The sequence below is a fragment of the Stegostoma tigrinum genome, chromosome 4 (assembly GCF_030684315.1).
Source record: "Stegostoma tigrinum isolate sSteTig4 chromosome 4, sSteTig4.hap1, whole genome shotgun sequence".
Lineage (NCBI taxonomy): Eukaryota > Metazoa > Chordata > Chondrichthyes > Orectolobiformes > Stegostomatidae > Stegostoma > Stegostoma tigrinum.
The window spans coordinates 18309576-18329612 of NC_081357.1; the positions used below are offsets into that span (position 1 = coordinate 18309576).

At 44.5% G+C, this 20037-nt stretch overlaps 1 protein-coding gene across 3 annotated transcripts in view; it reads left to right on the top strand.

Annotated features, from left to right (window-relative positions):
• The window catches only part of plb1 (phospholipase B1), a 233711-nt gene that overhangs the window by 191231 nt on the left and 22443 nt on the right, over window positions 1–20037 (top strand). For 2 of the 3 annotated variants that reach the window (XM_059645186.1, XM_059645187.1), the window contains exons 47-52: window positions 1851–1918; window positions 4771–4814; window positions 7204–7303; window positions 9117–9168; window positions 14037–14117; window positions 17954–18019. In XM_059645186.1, coding sequence (XP_059501169.1) covers window positions 1851–1918; window positions 4771–4814; window positions 7204–7303; window positions 9117–9168; window positions 14037–14117; window positions 17954–18019 — 411 coding nt within the window. Of the gene's footprint in view, window positions 1–1850; window positions 1919–4770; window positions 4815–7203; window positions 7304–9116; window positions 9169–14036; window positions 14118–17953; window positions 18020–20037 lie in introns of those variants that run through there. The other variant, XR_009445665.1, reaches the window with a different exon arrangement.

The following is a 20037-nucleotide window of genomic DNA, read 5'->3' on the forward strand; positions in this document are numbered from 1 at the left end:
TATCTAAGAATGACAGAGGAAGTGGACTGGCCAAGAGTTGTTGCAGTAGAACTAGACAATGTGGAGAAAATGGGACATTCCCACCTCACGTTGTTCACCACTAAACTTGGGGATTCTTATCAAAGTACGTAGATGTGGTTTAAAGCAAAATGTTGGGAATTTACAACTGGCCTGGCAGTATCTGTGGAGACAGAAACAGAATTAACATTTCAGCTCAATGAGCTTTCTCCTGAACTGAAGAAAGAGCGAAATAAAAGATTGAACCAGTGGAAATGGAAAAGGGCAGGATGAATAAAAGGGAAGCTCTGTAATAGGCTGGAGGTCAAGGCAGATTAACTGTTTACAAGATTGCGGTGGCAGGGTCGGCAGCATTTGGCGCCTGAGTTCGGGTGCTCATGCGGTGAATTCCGCCAAATCCATGCAGCTTCATCAATGTCTTTCCAGCTCCGTAACATTTTCTTTTGTACTGGTTGCCCTGCGGCCTCCTACAGGAGGCAGGAGCCCACTGTATCTCCATCTGGTGTGGTGGCGTCGGAAGACGAGCTAAGACCCTGTTGGTGTTCTCAGAGCCAGGGCCCCGTCAGCCGAGGAGGAGGTGTGGGACCCACGCAAAGTGACCGAATCCGCCTCGAAGGTAGCGGTCGCAGAAGCGATGGCTCCAGCAGCGCCAGCGAAGGAGCACATTGCCAGGGCGCAGAGCTGGGGGGCAGCAATGTCTGATAATGGCAACTGGAGGAGCAGAGAAGGTGAAGGCTACGGAGATGGAAAGATGAACTTTTGAAGCTTTTTGAATTTTAGTAATATCAGTTTATTCTTTAGTTTATTCTGTAATCCAAAATGGCACCGGAATGTGTCAACATTATCCATTTTTCACCCTACGTCGGTACAAGTATTAACATATTAAATAAATCGCATTAACTCTGTTTCTCCTCACAGATGCTGCCTGGACTGCTGAGTATTTCCAGCCATTTGTCTCAACATCCCAGATTTCCAGAACCTGTCTTATTTTGCGCATTTAACATAACAAAACAAGCCACTGGAGATGCAAAGGAAATGCAAGTAAAGTAAATGCTGTGCAGCTCACAATGGGTTGATCTCTCAGACAGACACACCACTGCTTGGCTGTGATAGAGATCTGCACAGATTCTGAATGAGAAACTGAAACTGGATTGCCAAAGTAGATTAGCACAAATTGTTTTCACCCCGGAACCCAGGTACAAATTCAATCTGAACCAGGAGAACAATTGTTTCCTTTCATTTCCTTTAAGCCCTCCTACTTAAACTAGTTTGAACAATGTCACCCTGACCCGATCCCCTGTTGTGCATAGGATGGCAGCTGTCCATTGTTTGGCTTGTTTACTGGTAAAAGGTAACTTTTCACCATGATGGAATGGCTTATTGTACTAGAGAAAGTTAGAAAATCTATCCTAATGTTATGTTCAATTCAGGTATAATCCTTCTCAGACATACTTTCAACTCCCAGTGTCAGTGCTGTGAAGTGACTACTGTACCAGAATCTACTGCAGATTGAACAGTACAACACTTCTGAGATAACAAGGTGTAGAGCAGGATGAACACAGCAGGCCAAGCAGCATCAGAGGAGCAGAAAGGCTGATGTTTCGGGCCTAAACCCTTCTTCAGAAATGTGGGAGTAGGCCTGAAATGTCAGCCTTCCTGCTCCTCTGATGCAGCTTGGCCTGCTGTGCTCATCCAGCTCTACACCTTGTTATCTCAGATCCTCCAGCATCTGCAGTTCCTACTAATTCTGAGTATGACACTTCCGTTTGAAATTTGAGAACAATGCCTGATCTCATGGCTATCAGGGAATCTTATTTATTTTTGACATTTAGGTTGGGTTCGGAGCCAAGGCAAAGACAATTCTTGGACTGTGGACTCAATATCAAGGTGTATCATGGAGGTAAGAATCTGTGACAGCAAAGCACATTCAGCACAGACACGAAATAGAATCTTGTGCTGTTCCTATGACCAGAGTGTTTGGCCGGCAAGGTAACTTAATGATACTGGAAGCTACCCCACAGCGGGATGAAACTACAGAACTGAGTTCTCAGTAGTCAGGAAGTGGGTTGTACTTACCAGCGACAAGTACTAAGAAGTTGTTTTGCATGTTATGCACGCTCATTAAAAGGCAGTCATGTCATAATTAAATGTACTTTTCCACTTAATTATCCGTGAGTAAGAAATACGTGCCATCAGATTCTGGACTGTAGTATAAATGGTGTGCAGCAAGTGAGGGAGTGAGCTTCCCGGAGTTGATGTGACCAGCAGCTGTTTTGTTCTCCTTGGGTGATAGTGCCAGTGAAGGGTGGCGACAGTCAGCAGGCAGCCAGGCTGGCATTGTGCTTGGGAGGAAGGATAGCTCCAACCTAAGGAGCATAGATGTCCAAGGCAGTGAGGGAGGCATGGAAGGATGCAGTCCCAGGCTGCGGGAGAAGAAAAGAGAGCAGGGACCTGCTGTCATGACAAAAGATCAGAACTCTGAAGACCTTGAGGGTGTGTTGAACTATTAATTCCAACATGTAGTTTTTAAACAATGGATATGGACGTAAATGCAGTGACTGTCTGGCAGCGTCCTGTGTGAATGCAAAGAATGCGAGAGCACCGAACAGAGGGGCTAGGGATGTCAATGGGTCATTAGGGAGAGGGTATTAGTTGATGGGGGCATGTATGGAATAATACAAGCAGTTTTGAAATGTCTTCTAGAAAATGCAGTTGCTGCGGGACCAGGAGAAGGGTGTTTTGGGTGGGTGCGGAGTTCAATTGGCCGACTCAAGAGACACACTGATAATCGTGAATTTAATTGAGGAGAGCTATGTCGGGTATTATCCCATCCTTGTGGTTAGACTCTGTTCACAGCAGCATTACTGCTTCTCCCAGGGCCTCATTCAACGGAGATCTCAGCAAGGTGAGGAGACAGAAGAGAGCATATGTTGAAGGTTAGCATTTGCTAAGTGGGAGAGGTAGGGAAGGAACGAGGGCGGGGGTAACTACCTTCCAGTCTCTCATTGGGACTATCAGATTGTAACTGGTGTTGCTGGACAAGGTAGATCTCAAAATGAAATTAAGCTTGATGGATCATACATCCTTTTTTTTGTTTGTTAGATAATGCGTAGTTCATCACAAAGACTTAGATTTTCTTTAAAAACAGAACAGAAGTTTATTAAACAAACTTTCTTTTTAAATCAAGTTGTCTAAATATTGAAGACAGTGAGAAAGATACTGCAGATTATAGAAATCTGAAATAAGAGCAAGAAATTTTTGAAGAGTTTTGGTCAAAGACTTGAAATGGTTAACTCTGTGTCTCTCCACAGATGCTGCCTGACCTGCTAAGATTTTACAGCTCTTTTTCTTTGGCCATAGCTGAACCTACCAAAACCCTATAAAATAAAGGTCCAAACATTTCATTTGTCCAGCTATCTTCTCAATTGAGGGAAAATACTGTTTATATGGATAGGCCGGGACTTTTTCCATTGGAGCAGAGGATGTTGAGGGGTGACCTTACAGGGGTTTATAAAATCATGAAGGGAATAGATAAGGTGAATGATAGGTGTCCTTTCCTAAATTGGGGGTTTCAAGACTAGGGGGCATATTTTTAGGATGAGAGGAGAAAGTTTTGAAAAAGACACGAGGGGCATTTTGTTTACACAAAGGGTGGTTCGTCTGTGGAATGAACTTTCAGACAGAGATCATGGGAACTGCAGATGCTGGAGAATCCAAGATAATAAAGTGTGAAGCTGGATGAACACAGCAGGCCAAGCAGCATCTCAGGAGCACAAAAGCTGACGTTTCGGGCCTAGACCTCTCTGATGAAGGGTCTAAGCCCGAAACGTCAGCTTTTGTGCTCCTGAGATGCTGCTTGGCCTGCTGTGTTCATCCAGCTTCACACTTTATTATTTCAGACGGAGAGCTGGATTTGGGTACGGTTTACAATGTTTTAAAGACATTTGGATAAGTACACGAATAAGAAATGTTTGGAGAGATATGGGCCAAGCACAGGCAGGTGGGACTAGTTTTGGGAATACGGTCAGCATGGAGCTAAGGGTTGATCTGTGCTGCATGACTCTGTGACTCCATCTCAGTAAACCTAGGCATGAAGTGTAGATTTTTTGATAAATCAAATCCCTCACTTGAATCTGAATCATCCTCCAAGTTATTACCCTTCCTTCCTTCTTTACTCTAATCCTTCCTTTGTGTGACTCACGGCAGCCCATTAATCATCACCCTGCACCACAGCCAGCTTTTGGAATGGGTCTCCCACGCCATCCCTGGGAAACATCCCTGCTTAACCGGGCAGCAGCCTCTGGTGAGAAGTTGCCAGACAGTGGCGCCAGTCGCTTGGACAGAGCACGTGGTCATGGGTGTCATTCCCAAAAAAAAGAACTCAGCAGATGGCGAGAACAATGCTGCCTTGGATCTTGGCAGCCTATAGGCAATAGTGGGATGGGATGGGATGGGATGGGATGGGATAGGGGCATTGTCTCCATTACCACCCCCACCACTTGCCTTGCCCTACCCTCAGCTGCACAGACCATACTGACTGGCTGTGGACAGCCTTCCTGTTCGTGTGACTCTCTGTCCCACCGCCAACAACCTCACCATGACCAGACAATTCTGGCCAATGACTGCAGTGGCTTCACAAATAAAAATGACATTTTTCAACTTCAAACAAAAACTATTTAATTAGATTCAAATCGGAATGATGCATTGGCTGATAATACCAGTTTTAATTTCTTTCTCTTCTTTTTTTTGTAGCATTGGTGGGGATAAATCTCTCAAGATTGTGACTACTCTTCCTAGTAAGTCCTTTATATCGCATCAGTTAAGTTCCTTTTACACTTTTATAGTCCAGTGAATACAAGTCTAGTCTATCAAACCTTTCTTAATAAAGTAACCCACTGATTTCTAATATTAATGTAGTAAATTTTATCTGAACTGCTTCCAATGTATGTGCATCATTCCTTAAATAAAGAAGCTAACATTGTATTCAGTACTCCAGATGTGATCTCACTAATGCATTGTAAAATTGAAGCATAAGCTCCCTTACTCTTGTCTTCAATTCCCCTCACGATGCACAATAATATCCTGTCAGTTTTCCTGATGACTTGTTCCTGATGCCTTACATTTCTTGCTGTTAGGCATAAAACATACTGCTCCAATACTATTCACTAAGGCTCACGGAGATCTGTTTTAGATGCAGGATTCCTGTTCCAAAACTGAATCTCTGACCCAGGGCTACTTACATTAGTATTGGGCCTAGCTTTTCACTACTGATTGGCCTAGAGTTTACATTCTGTTTCCAAGATCTACTCCGATGCATCTTCAGCTGACACGTAGCCACACTTACCCATGGCCCCCAGATGTTTCCAAGGCTATTCCCTGTTTCCATCATTCTGTGATATCCTCATATTGAAGTTTCTGCAGTTCCAGTGAATTCCATTCTTGGAACCCAGTTTCTGCTTCATGCAGGCTCAGCATAGCTCACGTAGTTTGACTATTTTATCCATAGCTCTTACATCTATTCAAATTGTCCACGTCCAAATGGATGCTTTGGTGGTCTTCTTCCAGGTTTCTATAGACTCTGGATCAGTCCCTGCAGATTGGAGGGTGGCTTATGTCACTCCACTATTTAAAAAGGAAGGTAGAGTGAAAACATGGAATTATAGATCAGAAAGCCTAACATCAGTAGTGGGGAAAATTCTTAAATCCAATATCAAGGACTTTATAGCGGAGCATTTAGAAAGCAGTGCAAGGATCAGACAGAGTCAGCATGGATTTATGAAATCATGCTTGACAAATCTGTTGAAATTCAATGAAGATGTAACTAGTAGAGTTGACAAGGGGGAGCCAGTTGATGTAGTATGTTTGGACTTTCAGAAAGCATTTGATGAAGTCCCACATAAGAGATTAATGCACAACATTAAAGCGCATGGGATGGGAGAAGTGTATTGAAATGGATAGGAAACTGATCGGCAGAGCAGAACAAAGGGTAGGAATTAATGGGTTCTTTTCAAATTGGCAGGCAGTAACTAGTGGGACATCACAAGGATTGCTGCTGAGACTCCTGCTATATATAATATATATTCATGATTTGGATGAGGGAACAAAATGCAACATCTCAAAATTTGCAGGAGTTACCAAGTTGGGTGGGAGGCTGAACTGTGACAAGATCCTTCAGCATGGTCTCAACAGGTTGGGTGAGTGAGCAAACCAATGGCAGAAGCAGCATAATTTGGATAAATGTGAGGTTATTCACTTTGAAGCAAAAACAAGAAGTAGGATTACTACCTGAATAACTGTAAATTGGGACAGGGGATTGTGCAGCTGGGCTTGGCTGTCTTTGTGCACCAGTTGCTGAACGTAGGCATGTAGGTGCATCAGGTGGTAAAGAAGGCAAATGGGCCGTTAGCCTTCATTGTGAGAGGTTTTGAGTACAGGAGCAGGGATGTGTTGTTGCAGTTCTACAGGGCCTTGGTGAGACCACATCCGGAATACTGTGTGCAGTTTTGCTCTCCTTTTCTGAGGAAGGATGCTCTTACTCTCAAGAGAGTGCAGCGAAGGTTTACCAGGCTGATTCCTGGGATGGTGGGACTGACGTGTGAGGAGAGATTAACTAGGTTGGGATTGTTTTCGGTGGAGTTCAGACGAATGAGGGGAGATCTCACTGAGACTTATCAAATTCTAACATGACAAGATGGCGGAGATGCAGGGAGGATGTTCCCAATGGTGGATGTGTCCAGAGCCAGAGGTCACAGTATGAGGATTCAGGGTAGACTATTTAGGACTGAGATGGGGAGACATTTCTTTACCCAAAGAGTGATGAGCTTGTGGAATTCATTACCACAGCAAGTAGTTGATGCTAAAACATTGAATGCATTCAAATAACAACTATACATAGCACTTGGGGTGAATGGGATCAAAGGTTATGGGGGAGAAAGCAGGATTAGGCTATTGAGTTGGATGATCAGCCATGTTCATGAAGAATGGTGGAGCAGGCTCGAAGGGCTGAATAACTTTCTCCTGCTCCTATCTTCTGTGTTTCTATGTAAGTCCACATAAGGGAATACTAACAGCAGAATTACAACAAAGTGGTTAACGCAAGTTCTGGAGTTAAGGCACTGACCTGCTGATACTAGATTTCTCATTTGTTGTCCCAATTTTCTCCTGTTTATTTCTTTCCTTTTTCAGATATATTGAAAAAATTTAATCCAAGGATCTACGGTTTTGCTACTGGGATTGCAAAATGGAATAGTAAATTCAATGTTGCTGTCCCGGGTGCAATGTCCCAGTGAGTACTCACTCGATGGGTGGTTTCCAATTTGGCCCACTCTGGGAATTAAGCGGACAATCCTCTCACAGCACATGCTCAAAGCCACAGTTACTAAAGCCTGATTGGTTTGTTCATCATTGAGGATGTGCAGCATTCCTTCAGGGGCTGACAGGCAGAATGCTGAATGCCCAGTTCCAGTAGATCCAACTAGCAAATGAAGACTTCTCTGGCACCATTAACTAATCAAGCAAGAGCCCAGGCCAGTTAAAGAGACTTTTTGGGCTGGATTGTACTTGGAGAGTGCAGTCCCTTCGCCACGGTAAACGTCAAGAGGGAGATCACCGTTTGTCCAGCCCACTTAGCTTTAATCCTTTGCTAATCACCCTTTACTCCCTTTGAGGCAAATCTTCTACCCATCTCCAGAAGAATGCGCTACTTTATTGAGTTGATGGCCAATCAGAGGCCAGCATCTCTGCAGCACCAGCAGCGCCCCTGCAAATGATGGTCACTTGTCGGTATTGCAATTAGGCCAGGGAGGAAGCATTCAGCAATAGAATCACAGGATCCCTACAGTGCAGAATCAAGACATTCAGCCCATTGAACCTCCACTGATCCTTCAAAGAGCATTCCACCCAAACCGCCCTTTCCCCATAAACCCACATTTCCCATGGTTAATCCACCTAGCTTGCACATCCCTGGACACTACAGGACAATTTCCCATAGCCAAACCACACCTTTGGACTGTGGGAGGAAACTGCAGCACCTGGCAGAAACCCAAGCAGACATGGGGAGAATGTGCATGGGGAGATAGTTGCCCCTGGCCCCTGGCGCTATGAGGCAACAGTGCTAACCACAGAGCCACCATGCCCCCCCAACAGACCCAGACATCCAGCTAAGTCTGGGATCTCATGGCACACAAGCCCCAGGAGGGAGTCATGCTAGGCAGGGCCTGGGCATTGCGGTTGGGGAGTTTGAGTGTGAAAGTGGGGAGAAAGGGAACTCAGACAGGAGGCACCCCAACTTGACCCTCTCCTTCACTGACCAGCAGGCCTCAGCAGCAGGCCTGCCCAGTTCATATTGGGTGCAGGCCTCTTTAACCATCTGTTTAAACCTGAGCACTGGGGGAATGAGGCCACAGGCCCACCTGGCATGTGCCCCACCCTTTATGAAGTCTGTGCACTCACCTTAAATAATTATCCCTTCAAAGCAGCTACCGAAAGGTAAATCTGTATGATTTTGGACATTTGGATCATAGAAAAGGGCATGTACTGCTGTGAGAAAGGAAGTGTTACTGGCCCTGTCCTGACTATCCCACACTACCAGGGCTTGTCGGAATTAAAATACAGACTCCACATTTCTGAAGGAGTCTCCTGCCAGAAATGCATAAGTTTTACTTAACGTAAAAAAAGAAAAAGTGTGGGTTGCCACTCTCTGAAAAATCCAACCCTTAGTTTCTTTAACAATCCTCCTAAAAGAGGAAAGTGAGGTGAAGAGGTTTAGGGAGAGAGTTCCAGAGCTCAGGCATCAGCTGATGATGATGGAGAGATTAAAACCAGGGATGTGTAAGAGGCTGGAATTAAATGAGTGTAAATATTTATGGAAGTTGACGGGCTGGAAGACATCCTGAGATAGGGGGTCACACAAGGATTTGTCAGTAAGGATGAGAATTTTAGAAATAAAATCTGAATTTAAAATTCAAATGTCCTGCCTCAGTAATGCCACCTGTAGCAGCTATCAACCTGACTAGCTCCAAGGATAACTAAGAATACGGATTGAATGGCAATGCATTTGAAAATGGAGATTTTATAACTTATTTTATTCCTTTCTGCAGCGATGTGCCAAAGCAGGCTCGTACCCTGGTACAGCTCATGAAGAATAGTTCAGTAAGTGTCTTTTGTGAGAATGTATGCGTTTTTTGCTGTTAGGTGCCGCCACCTTTAGGGCTGTAGACTGATCCCGATACCAAACAGAGCTCCAGGAAACCCTGGAACATTGGGATGGCAAACACAGAGGATCAAGCTTAAACAAGCGGACTTTTCCCTCATCCTAAACCATCACCTAAGATGGGCCAGTCCAGGTTTGATTGCCTGTTCTGGTCCTTCATATTCAGAAACTGTTGATATGTTGCACTTTTAGAAAAATACATGGACCTCATACAGAAGGATCAGTCCATCATGTCTGTGTCTGAGGAAGTGATCCAATTAGTCCAAAACTTGTGCCCTTTCCCAGAATTCTGCAATTGTTTCCTCATCAATTATTTGCCCAGTTCTATTTACAACATTTAAACATTCCTTGACAGACAGTGATGACTGAGTTGAGTGACTCCAGCACTGGTGTCCATGAATGGCTTATTGACACATTGGTGATGCACATGCAAGAGGGTTAGTGTGGCCTTGATGGGCCAAATGGCCTGCTTCCGCGCTGTTGGGATGCTATGATTCCATAAGGAAGGCTGGCCTTGTAGGCTGAGGTTTTCATTCTCTGTGAGACCCTATAAGCTTTTCAAATGACCAGCGGGTCCTGATTCCAATCAGTGGACAAGGTGGCATTGTAGTAATGTCCTGTAATCCCGGTTGATGTAGGGTAACGGCTGCTGATGGCATTTGTGTGCAATTACTGAATCTGGAATGTGAAGCTAACTCCAGTACAAGTGATCACAGCAACTTTCATTCATTGTAAATTCCCTTCTGGTTCACTATCGTCCTTTAGGGAAGGAAATCTGCCCTCCTTATCTGGTCTGGCCGGTATGTAATTCCAAACCTAGGACAAAGACTGACTCTTAACTGTCCCCTAAACTTGCCTTCATGAATTCAGGGGCAATTAGGGACAAGCAGTAATGCCCACATCCCATGAAAACCATTTCTGTCAATTTCTACTGACTCACTACCAACACCCTGCCCTCCATCCTGGGCATGGGCATCTTCTACCTCTTTCTAATTTTTGTGGGTTTCAGTTATTTTTTTCAAGTGGTTCACAGCTCACTGGAAGAGTCAATTGGTGCCAATGCTGACAGTAAGGGTGCTGATAATGGGGGATTCAGAGAGACTGGAGGGTTTGAATTATAAGGAGAGGCTGGATAGGCTGGGATTCTTTTCCATGAAGTATAGGAGGCTGAAGGGTGACCTGGTAGAGGTTTATAAAGTGACAAGAAGCATGGATGAGGTGAATAGCAAAATTCTTTTCCCGAGTGTAGGGGAGTCCAGAGCTGGCAGGAATCAGTTTAAAGGATAAGGGAAAGATTTAAAAAGCACCTGATGGGTAACTTCTTCACACAGAGTGAACAAGCTGCCAGGGAAAGGGATAGATGCAGATACAATTACAACACTTAAAAGACATTTGGACGGGTACAGGCATAGGTAAGGTTTAAATGGAATATGGGACAAACGCAGGCAAATGGGGCTAAGAAATCTAGTCAGCATGGCCAAGTTGAGCCAAAGGGCCTGTTTCTGTGCATTACGCATTATGGCATTATAACACCATTGCTTGTCAAGGGACGGTGGTTTGATTGTCTTTTGTTCAAGATGGTCATTGCCTGGCATTTGTGTGATAGAAATGTTACTTGTCACTTATCAGCCAAAGCCTGGACATTATCCAGTCTTGCTGCATTTTCTGCTTCAGTAGCTGAGGAGTCATGTGTGCACTTTGTGGCAAATCAATAAGCCCTATAATAAAAGTGGCATAACATGGTGTGAAGCTGGATGAACACAGCAGGCCGAGCAAGAAAGCTTGATGTTTCAGGTCAAGACCCTTCCTCAGAAATGGAGGAGGGGGAGGGGATTCTGAAATAAATAGGGAGACGGGGAGGCGGATAGAAGATGGATAAAGGAGAAGATAGGGTGAGAGGAGACAGACAGGTCAAAGAGGCGTGGATGGAGTCAGTGAAGGTGAATGTAGTTGGGAGTTAGGGGGGGATAGGTCAGTCCAGGGAGGATGGACAGGTCGGGGGAGCGGGATAAGGTTAGTGGGTAGGGGATGGGGGTGGGGCTTGAGGCAGAAGGAATGGTTAGGGAGGCAGGGACTAGCTGGGCTGGTTTTGGCATGTGGTCGAGGGAGGGGAGATTTTGAAGCTTATCTGTCTCCTCTTACCCTATCTTCTCCTTTATCCATGTTCTGTCTGCCTCCCCCTGTATCCCTATTTATTTCAGAATCCCCTTACCCTCCTCCATTTCTGAGGAAGGGTCCCGGCCCAAAACATCAAGCTTTCCTGCTCCTCTGATGCTGCTTGGTCTGCTGTGTTCATCCAGCTTTACACCTGTTCTCTCAGACTCTCCAGCATCGGCAGTTCCTACTATCTCTGTGATAAAAGTGGCAAGTATTTGAAATGTTCATGAAAAAAGTCCCTCAAAAAAATACCCTTTGAATAAACAGATGGTCTTACAACTTCTAAAAAGTGTCAATCAGACTCAGGCAATCATAACAGAAGCTTTGCATTACTTCGCACCTTTTGATCTTGTCCAAAACAATATGCAAGCACTGGAACAATTCATCAAAGAAAGAGTAAAGTATTACAACCTCATGGAGGGAGTATGATGGGGCATCATGAGGTCAGAAGGAATATGAGGAGGCATTGGGAGGGCATGAAGGAGTTATGGCAGGGTCAGGAGAGGCCATCAGGGATGTGGTGAGAAATGAAAGAGCTTTGTGATGTGAGAAAGTAGGAACTGCAGATGCTGGAGAGTCTGAGATAACAAGGTGTAGATCTGGATGAACACAGCAGGCCAAGCAGCGTCAGAGGAGCAGGAAGGCTGACATTTCGGGTCTAGACCCTTCTTCAGAAATGAGGGAGGGGAAGGGGGTTCTGAAATAAATAGGGAGACGGGGAGGTGGATAGAAGATGGATAGACGAGAAGATAGGTGGAGACGAGACAGACGAGTCAAAGAGGTGGGGACGGAGCCAGTAAAAGTGAGTGTAGGCCGGGAGGTAGGGAGGGGTAAGGTCAGTCCAGGGAGGATGGACAGGTTAAAGGGGCAGGAAGAGGTTCGTAGGTAGGAGATGGGATTGGGGCTTGAGGTGGGAGGAGGGGGATAGGTGAGAGGAAGAACAGGTTGGGGAGGTGGGGACAAGCTGGGCTGGTTTTGTGATGCGGTAGGGGGAGGGGAGATTTTGAAGCTGGTGAAATCCACATTGATACCATTGGGCTGCAGGGTTCCCAAGCAGAATATGAGTTGCTGTTCCTGCAACTTTCGGGTGGCATCGTTGTGGCACTGCAGGAGGCCCAGGATGGACATGTCATCTAAAGAATGGGAGGGGGAGTGGAAACAGTTTACGACTGGGAGGTGCAGTTGTTTATTGCGAGCCGAGCAGAGGCGTTCTGCAAAGCGGTCCCCAAGCCTCCGCTTGGTTTCCCCAATGTAGAGGAAGCCACAACGGGAACAGCGGATGCGGTAGTCCACATTGGCAGATGTGCAGGTGAACATCTGTTTGATGTGGAAAGTCATCTTGGGGCCTGGGATAGGGGTGAGGGAGGAGGTGTGGGGGCAAGTGTAGCACTTCCTGCGGTTGCAGGGGAAAGTGCCGGGTGTGGTGGGGTTGGAGGGGAGTGTGGAGCGGACAAGGGAGTCGCGGAGAAAGTGGTCCCTCCGGAAGGCAGACAAGGGTGGGGATGGAAAAATGTCTTTAGTAGTCGTGTTGGATTGTAGATGGCGGAAGTTTTGGAGGATGATGCGTTGTATCAAGAGATTGGTGGGGTGGTATGTGAGGACTAGGGGGATTTTTTTTGGCAGTTATTGCAGAGACGGGGTGTGAGGGATGTGTTGCGGGAAATGTGGGAGACACATTTGACGGCCTTTTCAATCACTGTGTGGGGGATGTTGTGGTCATTGAAAAACGAGGACAATGCCTCACCCTTGGATAAGATGAGGTGGAGGCGAAGGAATTGGGAATAGGAGATGGCATTTTTGCAGGAAGGTGGGTGGGAGGAGGTGTATTCTACGTAGCTGTGGGAGTCGGTGGGCTTGAAATGGATATCGGATTCTAGCTGGTTGCCGGAGATGGAGGCAGAGAGGTCGGTGATAGAGAGAGAGGTATTAAAGATGGTCCAGGTGAACTTAAGGTTGGGGTGGCAGGTGTTGGTGAAGTGGATGAACTGTTCGAGCTCCTCATGACAGCACAAGGTGGAGCCGATATAGTCATCAATGTAACTGAGGAAGATGTGGGGTTTAGGGCCAGTGTAGGTATGAAAGAGGGATTGTTCCACGTAACCAACAAAGAGGCAGGCATAGTTTGGGCCCATGTGGGCATTCACACCCGTCAAAATCTCCCCTCCCCCTACCACATCCCAAAACCAGCCCAGTTCGTCCCCACCACCCTAACCTGTCCTTCCTTCCACCTATCCCCTCCTCCCACCTCAAGCCCCACCTCCATCTCCTACCTACTAACCTCACCCTGCCTCCTTGACCTGTCTGTCCTTCCTGCACTGACCTATCCCCTCTCTAACTCCCCACCTGCACTCACCTTTACTGTCTCCATCCCCGCTTCTTTGACCTGTCTGTCTCCTTTCCACCTATCTCCTCCTCTATCCATCTTCTATCTGCCTCCGCATCTCTCCCTATTTATTTCAGAACCCCCTTCCCCTCCCCCATTTCTGAAGAAGGGTCTCGGCACCTACAAAGAGCCACCACTTTGAAGGGAAATTGGAAGGTAATTAATGAAGAAAATTGGTTTCTTCATTGAAAGACAGAAAATGTGGACACCTGGAACACCACTGAGAATAAAAGTTAAAATTTCAATAAAACTCTTTTTTTCTTTTAGAAAATCAATTTCAAGCAGGACTGGAAAGTAATCACCCTTTTCATTGGAGCCAATGATCTCTGCGAGTACTGTATGAATAAGGTAGAGCTCTTCATTCTCCTTTATGTTTATATCCAGTTTAATGGCATGCTCTCTTTAATATTTTAAATAAGGTGTAGAATTCTCCTCATGGAGACAGTCATAAAACTGGCTTCACGTAGTGAGCTCTCCTCTGAGCCACTGGGCCAGACAAATAGAGCCTGGAACACAGACTGTGATGACAGGTTTAGCATTTTTTAATTTTGATGTGGTTTATTATTGTCACATGTACCTCAGTACAGTGAAAGATTTCATTTTGCGTACAGTGCGGCAGATCATACCATACAAAATGCATAAGGGTAATGGAACAACAGCGAGGAATACAATGTTATGGCTGTGGGGAAGGTGCACTAAGACCAAGGTCAACATTAAGTTTGGAATCTGAGAGGCCCACTCAGAAGATTAATGACAGAGGGGAAGGAGCTGTTCTTGAACCTGTTGGCATGATAGTTAAGCTTTTGTATCTTCTGCCCAATTGAAGAGGTTGGAAGAGAGATTAACTGGGGTGGGAGGGCTCTTTGATTATGTTGGATACCTTCCCCTGGCAGTGAGAAGTATAGATGGACTCAGTGGATGGAAGGTTGGCTTACAAGAAGGACTGGGCTGTGTAATAAGATAGTCATGTTCTGACAGTGCTGGTGTTCCCAGTGGATTCAGACCCCGGGGTTCAGTTCTGAAGACTGGGTGGATACACAGTTGTGATACATGAGACTGAAGGGCATAGGAGCCTCCCTCCTCCTCCTCTCCCATTGTGATAAGTATGTTGTATTCTCTTAATCTTGGTAAAGAACTAGGACAAAGAGCTCACATGATCCAAACCGTGAGGGAGATGTGGAGAAACCATCTCAGCTTCTGTGCCCTGTCAATTGGTTCGAGAATTGCTTGTGAGCAACTGAAGTGAAGACCTCCCCAAGACAAAACACAGTGAACTAACTTTGCTGACATCCCAGGCTTCTTTGGTGCAAATAGTGACCCATGGTCTGGTATGTAGGTCAACCTATTTGTAATCATCAAAGTCTGACAGACAGCAATGAGACAAAATGACCAGGTCATTGGCCAGGATACAAGGCCTTGCGATGTCCCAGAGTGGCAACCTAATTGATGTTCTTTCCTTTCCAATCGGGAATATTATCTTCTGTTGGCCTGTTTCATGTTACAAGCTGGAACATTTTCAAGCGAAGATGATCCTTTGACACATCAAATCGCAGAAATGTTATGGTGCAGAAAAATGCCAGTTGCTCCACTGTGTCTGCACCAGCTCTCCACGTGAGCATCCTGCGCCTTCACCTGCCTTTTGAGGTGGTGTAATACTGATTATGACAACACAGCTCACCTCTACCCTCTGTAGGGCAACTAGAGAGAGCCAATTAGCACAGGTCCAGCCAGCAACACACATATCCCACAAGTGAGTAAAGGTAATGTTCAAGATGGCAACGTGTAACGAGTGATATGCCAAAAGGATCAGGGTTAGGGCCACAATTATTCACAATATCTATTAATGATTTGGATGAGAAAAGTGAAGGTACTTTAGCCAAGTTTGTGGATGACACAAAAATATTTGGAAAAGTAAAGTGGTGAGAATGACAGAAAGTTTCTGCAGTGTAATATGGCCTAGTTGAGAAAGTGAGCAAAACTTGTTAGATTGAATATAATGTGGAAAAAGGTGGGGTTTTGCACTTTGCCAAGAGGAATGGAAGAGCTGAACATTATTAAAATGAAGAAAGGTTGTAGAACCGTGAGTATCTTTGTGCATAAATTACAAAAATTGACATACATATTCAGTGGGCAATAGGGAAGGCAAATGGAATATTAACGTTAAAGATAGCGAGAACTGCAGTGCTGAAGTCAGAGTTGATATGGTGTGGAGCTGGAGGATCACAGCAGGTCAGGCAGCATCAAAGCAGCAGGAAAGTCAATGTTATGGGTCGGGAAGTTCTGATGAAGTCTTTCCTGCTCCTCTGATGCTGCTTGACCTGCTATAATCCTTCAGCTCCATACTGTATGGAACATTGAGCTTTATTTCAAAGGGTATGGAGTATAAAAATAGGGGAGTCTTGACAAAGTTATGCAAGGCACTAGTCAGACCACAGCAAGGGTGATATCTTGTCGGTTCTGATTTGTAGCAGAATCAAAAGCGAAATCCAGCAAGTCCCATTTCAATGTTGAGAGCATCTTGCTGCATCTTGTATGTTTTTGCCAAACAGCAAGGCAAGTTTCTCACCACATAGCAGCAAGTTGCCAATTGATAGTATTAATGCTAGTTAATCAGCTTATTACCCCAGTGAAAACTGACCTCATTATTATTCAGTATCCGATCTTACCAAACATGTTGAACTAACAAGACATTTAGGAATTCCCAACATGGAAATCAGAGTGGCTACTTGGTGACTTCAGCCCACTGCTTGTTCCAAAGGACCTTCACATTAAATACCAGGCACTTGCGATCTTGGGGCACCAGTCACATAAACTCACACTCATGGACATTGGCATCTGGCATGTACCAGCTGCTAAGATTACTTGTGAATAAAAGACAGGTGGTGAGCTGTACAACATTTGGTTCCCTCACCTTTATGTGGAGAGCGTCTGATTCTGACCACACTGAGTGGCTGACTAACTGTGATAAAGTACCTGGACTGGTACTAGAGACTGTCCTTGACTTCCTGTACTGAGATCCCGCTGACTTGATGGACACTTGCTGATAAACATAACAAATTTCCTAACTTTCTGACTGTGCTAAATGGCAAGGCAAGTCAGCAGTGGTATGAGCCTGGTATCTCTGGCTGAGGAACAAAGTCCAAAAATGCAAGGCAAGGCAGAGATGCTGTGAGCATTCAGGGAAGATAAGAGTGACAGCACAAAAGCATGAGCTGCATGTGTCTCCCTGAGTACGCAGTCTCCTTACCACAGTTTTACAATGACAGTGATTCATGCACACCAAGGTGTAGCATTGAAGTAACAAAGCTTCCTACAATGTTTCAGAGAGTAGTCAATCTATAGAATTCTTTACTACAGGAAGCTGTCAAGGCTGGGTCATCAATTAAATTCAAGGCTGAGGTAGACAGATTTTTAATCACTAAGGGAATTGAGGGTTATGAGGAGGAAGCAGGAAAATGAAATTGACGATTATCAGGTCAGCCAATGAATGGTGGCTCAGCCTTAATGGGCTGAATGGCCTACTTCTATGCCTTATGTTCTAGATAAAGTCATATCAAGAAACCATATATACGATTGATTTAAGTATAAGTAAAATAGATTGAAATTATTTCAACCAACACCATTAAAAATAAATTAACTGACCACATATCACAGTTTCGTCGATGGGTTCATACTGGATACCAATTAACTGCTACAGTTGCCTGCACAACAATAGAGGCCACACTTCAATAATTAAATGGCTGAGAAATACCTTGGCATATTCTAAGAATGTGAGCAACGTTTTTTAAATGCAAGTGGAAATGTGATGTGTGCCAGAAATTTGTATCCATACAGCTCTCTGCCTAGAGCTGTCTGCTAACCATGTATAAGACTTCAGGCCAGGACTGCGAGTGGCAGGATTTTATTTGAAATATTTCTGTTTGAAGACAGAAAGGGAAATTTTCATTATCAGTGACTTTCAGTGTGGAGCTTCACACACCGATATTGCACGTAGAGGATTCAGTGTGACAACTCGTTGAAAGAAAACAATTTAAACAAACTTGATCAAGACACTATATTGAACTTCTGAAGAATAAAATGCAACAGAGGGCACATATTTCCATAAAACCTTGATTACCAAGTCCAGGCTCATTCTTATCCCTATAACAGAAATATAGTAATTCTTTTCATTTATCTTTTTGCAGGAAGCGTATTCTGCAGATAATTATGTGAAACATATTGAGGAGGCACTGGATATACTGCACCAACAGGTAAAGGTGCTATGAAAGCTGATCTATCGCCTTTGCTTTCGTCTGAAGTGAGTCACAGAGGCTAGAGAATGAGCCTGTCTCTGACATTTCACCCTCTGAAGTACCTATTGGCAGAAGGCAAATTACAGCCACAATAACATGCCAGTGCCAGTGCACTATGCTGCTGGTACCCTTTACTTGAAGCTCAAAAACAATGTTGTTTACAATGTATGATTCAAGGACTTAATACTGTTTGACAATCTTGTTCAAGTGATTGTGTGGCTCCTTACTTGATCTGTTAAACTCTATTCTTGTGTGGTAAAGTGTCCACTCCCAATCCTGCCTCCAGTCCTCCCAACCTGCTGACTGTTTCTACTCATACTATCTAAAGAATGTGAGATGTTTTTAACCAGGCTGCTTCAGACAACAGTCCATACGACAAGAAGGGGCTGAGCAGGCGGTCTGGCTATTGCATGCAACTCTCAATCCATGTTGGTGTCCAATATGTTTAATGGGCTGTCTCTGCCTGATTCTCAGCAGATACAGCTATCCAGGCATATTGCTGACTGTACAGAGATAATGCTGACTGAAGTTGTCTCTGCAAATTTTCTGTTCAGGCACCAACAGTCATTACAAATGGCAGGGTAAAACACTTCTGATAACATCTCCAAACATTACTGGTTGTAGACTACCTAAAGTAAAATGTAGCAAAACCAGTCTAAAGGCACATTTTTTTTTCAGTCACTATTAATATACATGAGACTTTACATTCCTAATACACTTGACGTCAGATCTCCTTGAACAAAAGCAGACACAGCTTTACTTTGTCACTAAATTTCATTTGACATTGCTTTTCCTTGCCAATTAAATCTAGTTAAATTCTGTTCCTGGAGGGCTTGGGCTACTGTTTACTCCCTGTGAATACATTTTCATCGTACAATTTCTTCTTGCACCGCATGTTTTTTTCTCCCAAAAATATGTTCTAATTTATAAAGTTTGTTAAAGTACATCACACTGCAACAAGTTAGTACGCATAGTGCAATGCAAATCAATTTGGTTACAAATAGCATTCACAACAACAATGAAAACAACAACCTTTAAATAACAACATATCTGTGACCATATATATATAGTGACCGTAAAACTTATATTTAGAATAGTTACGGAAAAAGTTACAGTTGGGTCAGCAATAAAAGCTCTAAACCAGGGGAAGCCTAGTTTTACTAAGATATGAGTTGACCCAGTGGACTGGGAACAGCTACTTGCAATAAACCTGTGTCAGAGCAGTAGGAGGCAGTCAAAGAGGGAAGAGCAGGAGTACAGGGCTAAAGGTTAGGATAGGACCTAGACTGGAGAATCCTGGATGTCAAGGGGCATAGAAATTAGGATGTAAAAGAAAGAGAAGCTTATGGCAAAAAAAAAAGGACTTAATATATCAGAGTCCCTCGAGGAGTATGAAAAGGGAATTAGGAAAGCATTGCAGGTAGAATGGGAAAACCCAAAGGGTTTTTAAAAATTACATAAAGAGCAAGCGTATACTGTGGGCTCAGTCGAGGCCATACAGATAATCTGTGTGGAGCTGAGAGACATGAACATAAAGTTTTTGAGAAGATTTGTAGATCGAGTTGTGGATGAGGTTGTAGACTTGCTTGCTGAGCCAGTGTGTTTGATTGCAGATGTTTCATCACCCTGCTAGGTAACATCATCAGTGCGCCTCCGGTAAAGCGTCGGTGTTCTGTCCTGCTTGCTATTAATGTGCCTCAGTTTGCTGGCTGGTCAGCATCACTTCTGGTTCTGAATTTCAGTGCTTTGTATTCTGGGTCCAATTCAATGCCTTTGTTTATGGAGTTCCAGTTGGAATGCCAGGCCTCTAGGAACTCCCTGGCAAGTCCCTGTTTGGCTTGTGCTATTATGGATGTATTGTCCCAGTCTTTCGTTGTCTGTGTGTAATGAGACCAGTGAGAATTGGTCGTGCCTCTTGGTGGCTAATCGGTGTTTTTGTATCCTTATTATCAGTATTCTTCCAGTTTGGCTGATGT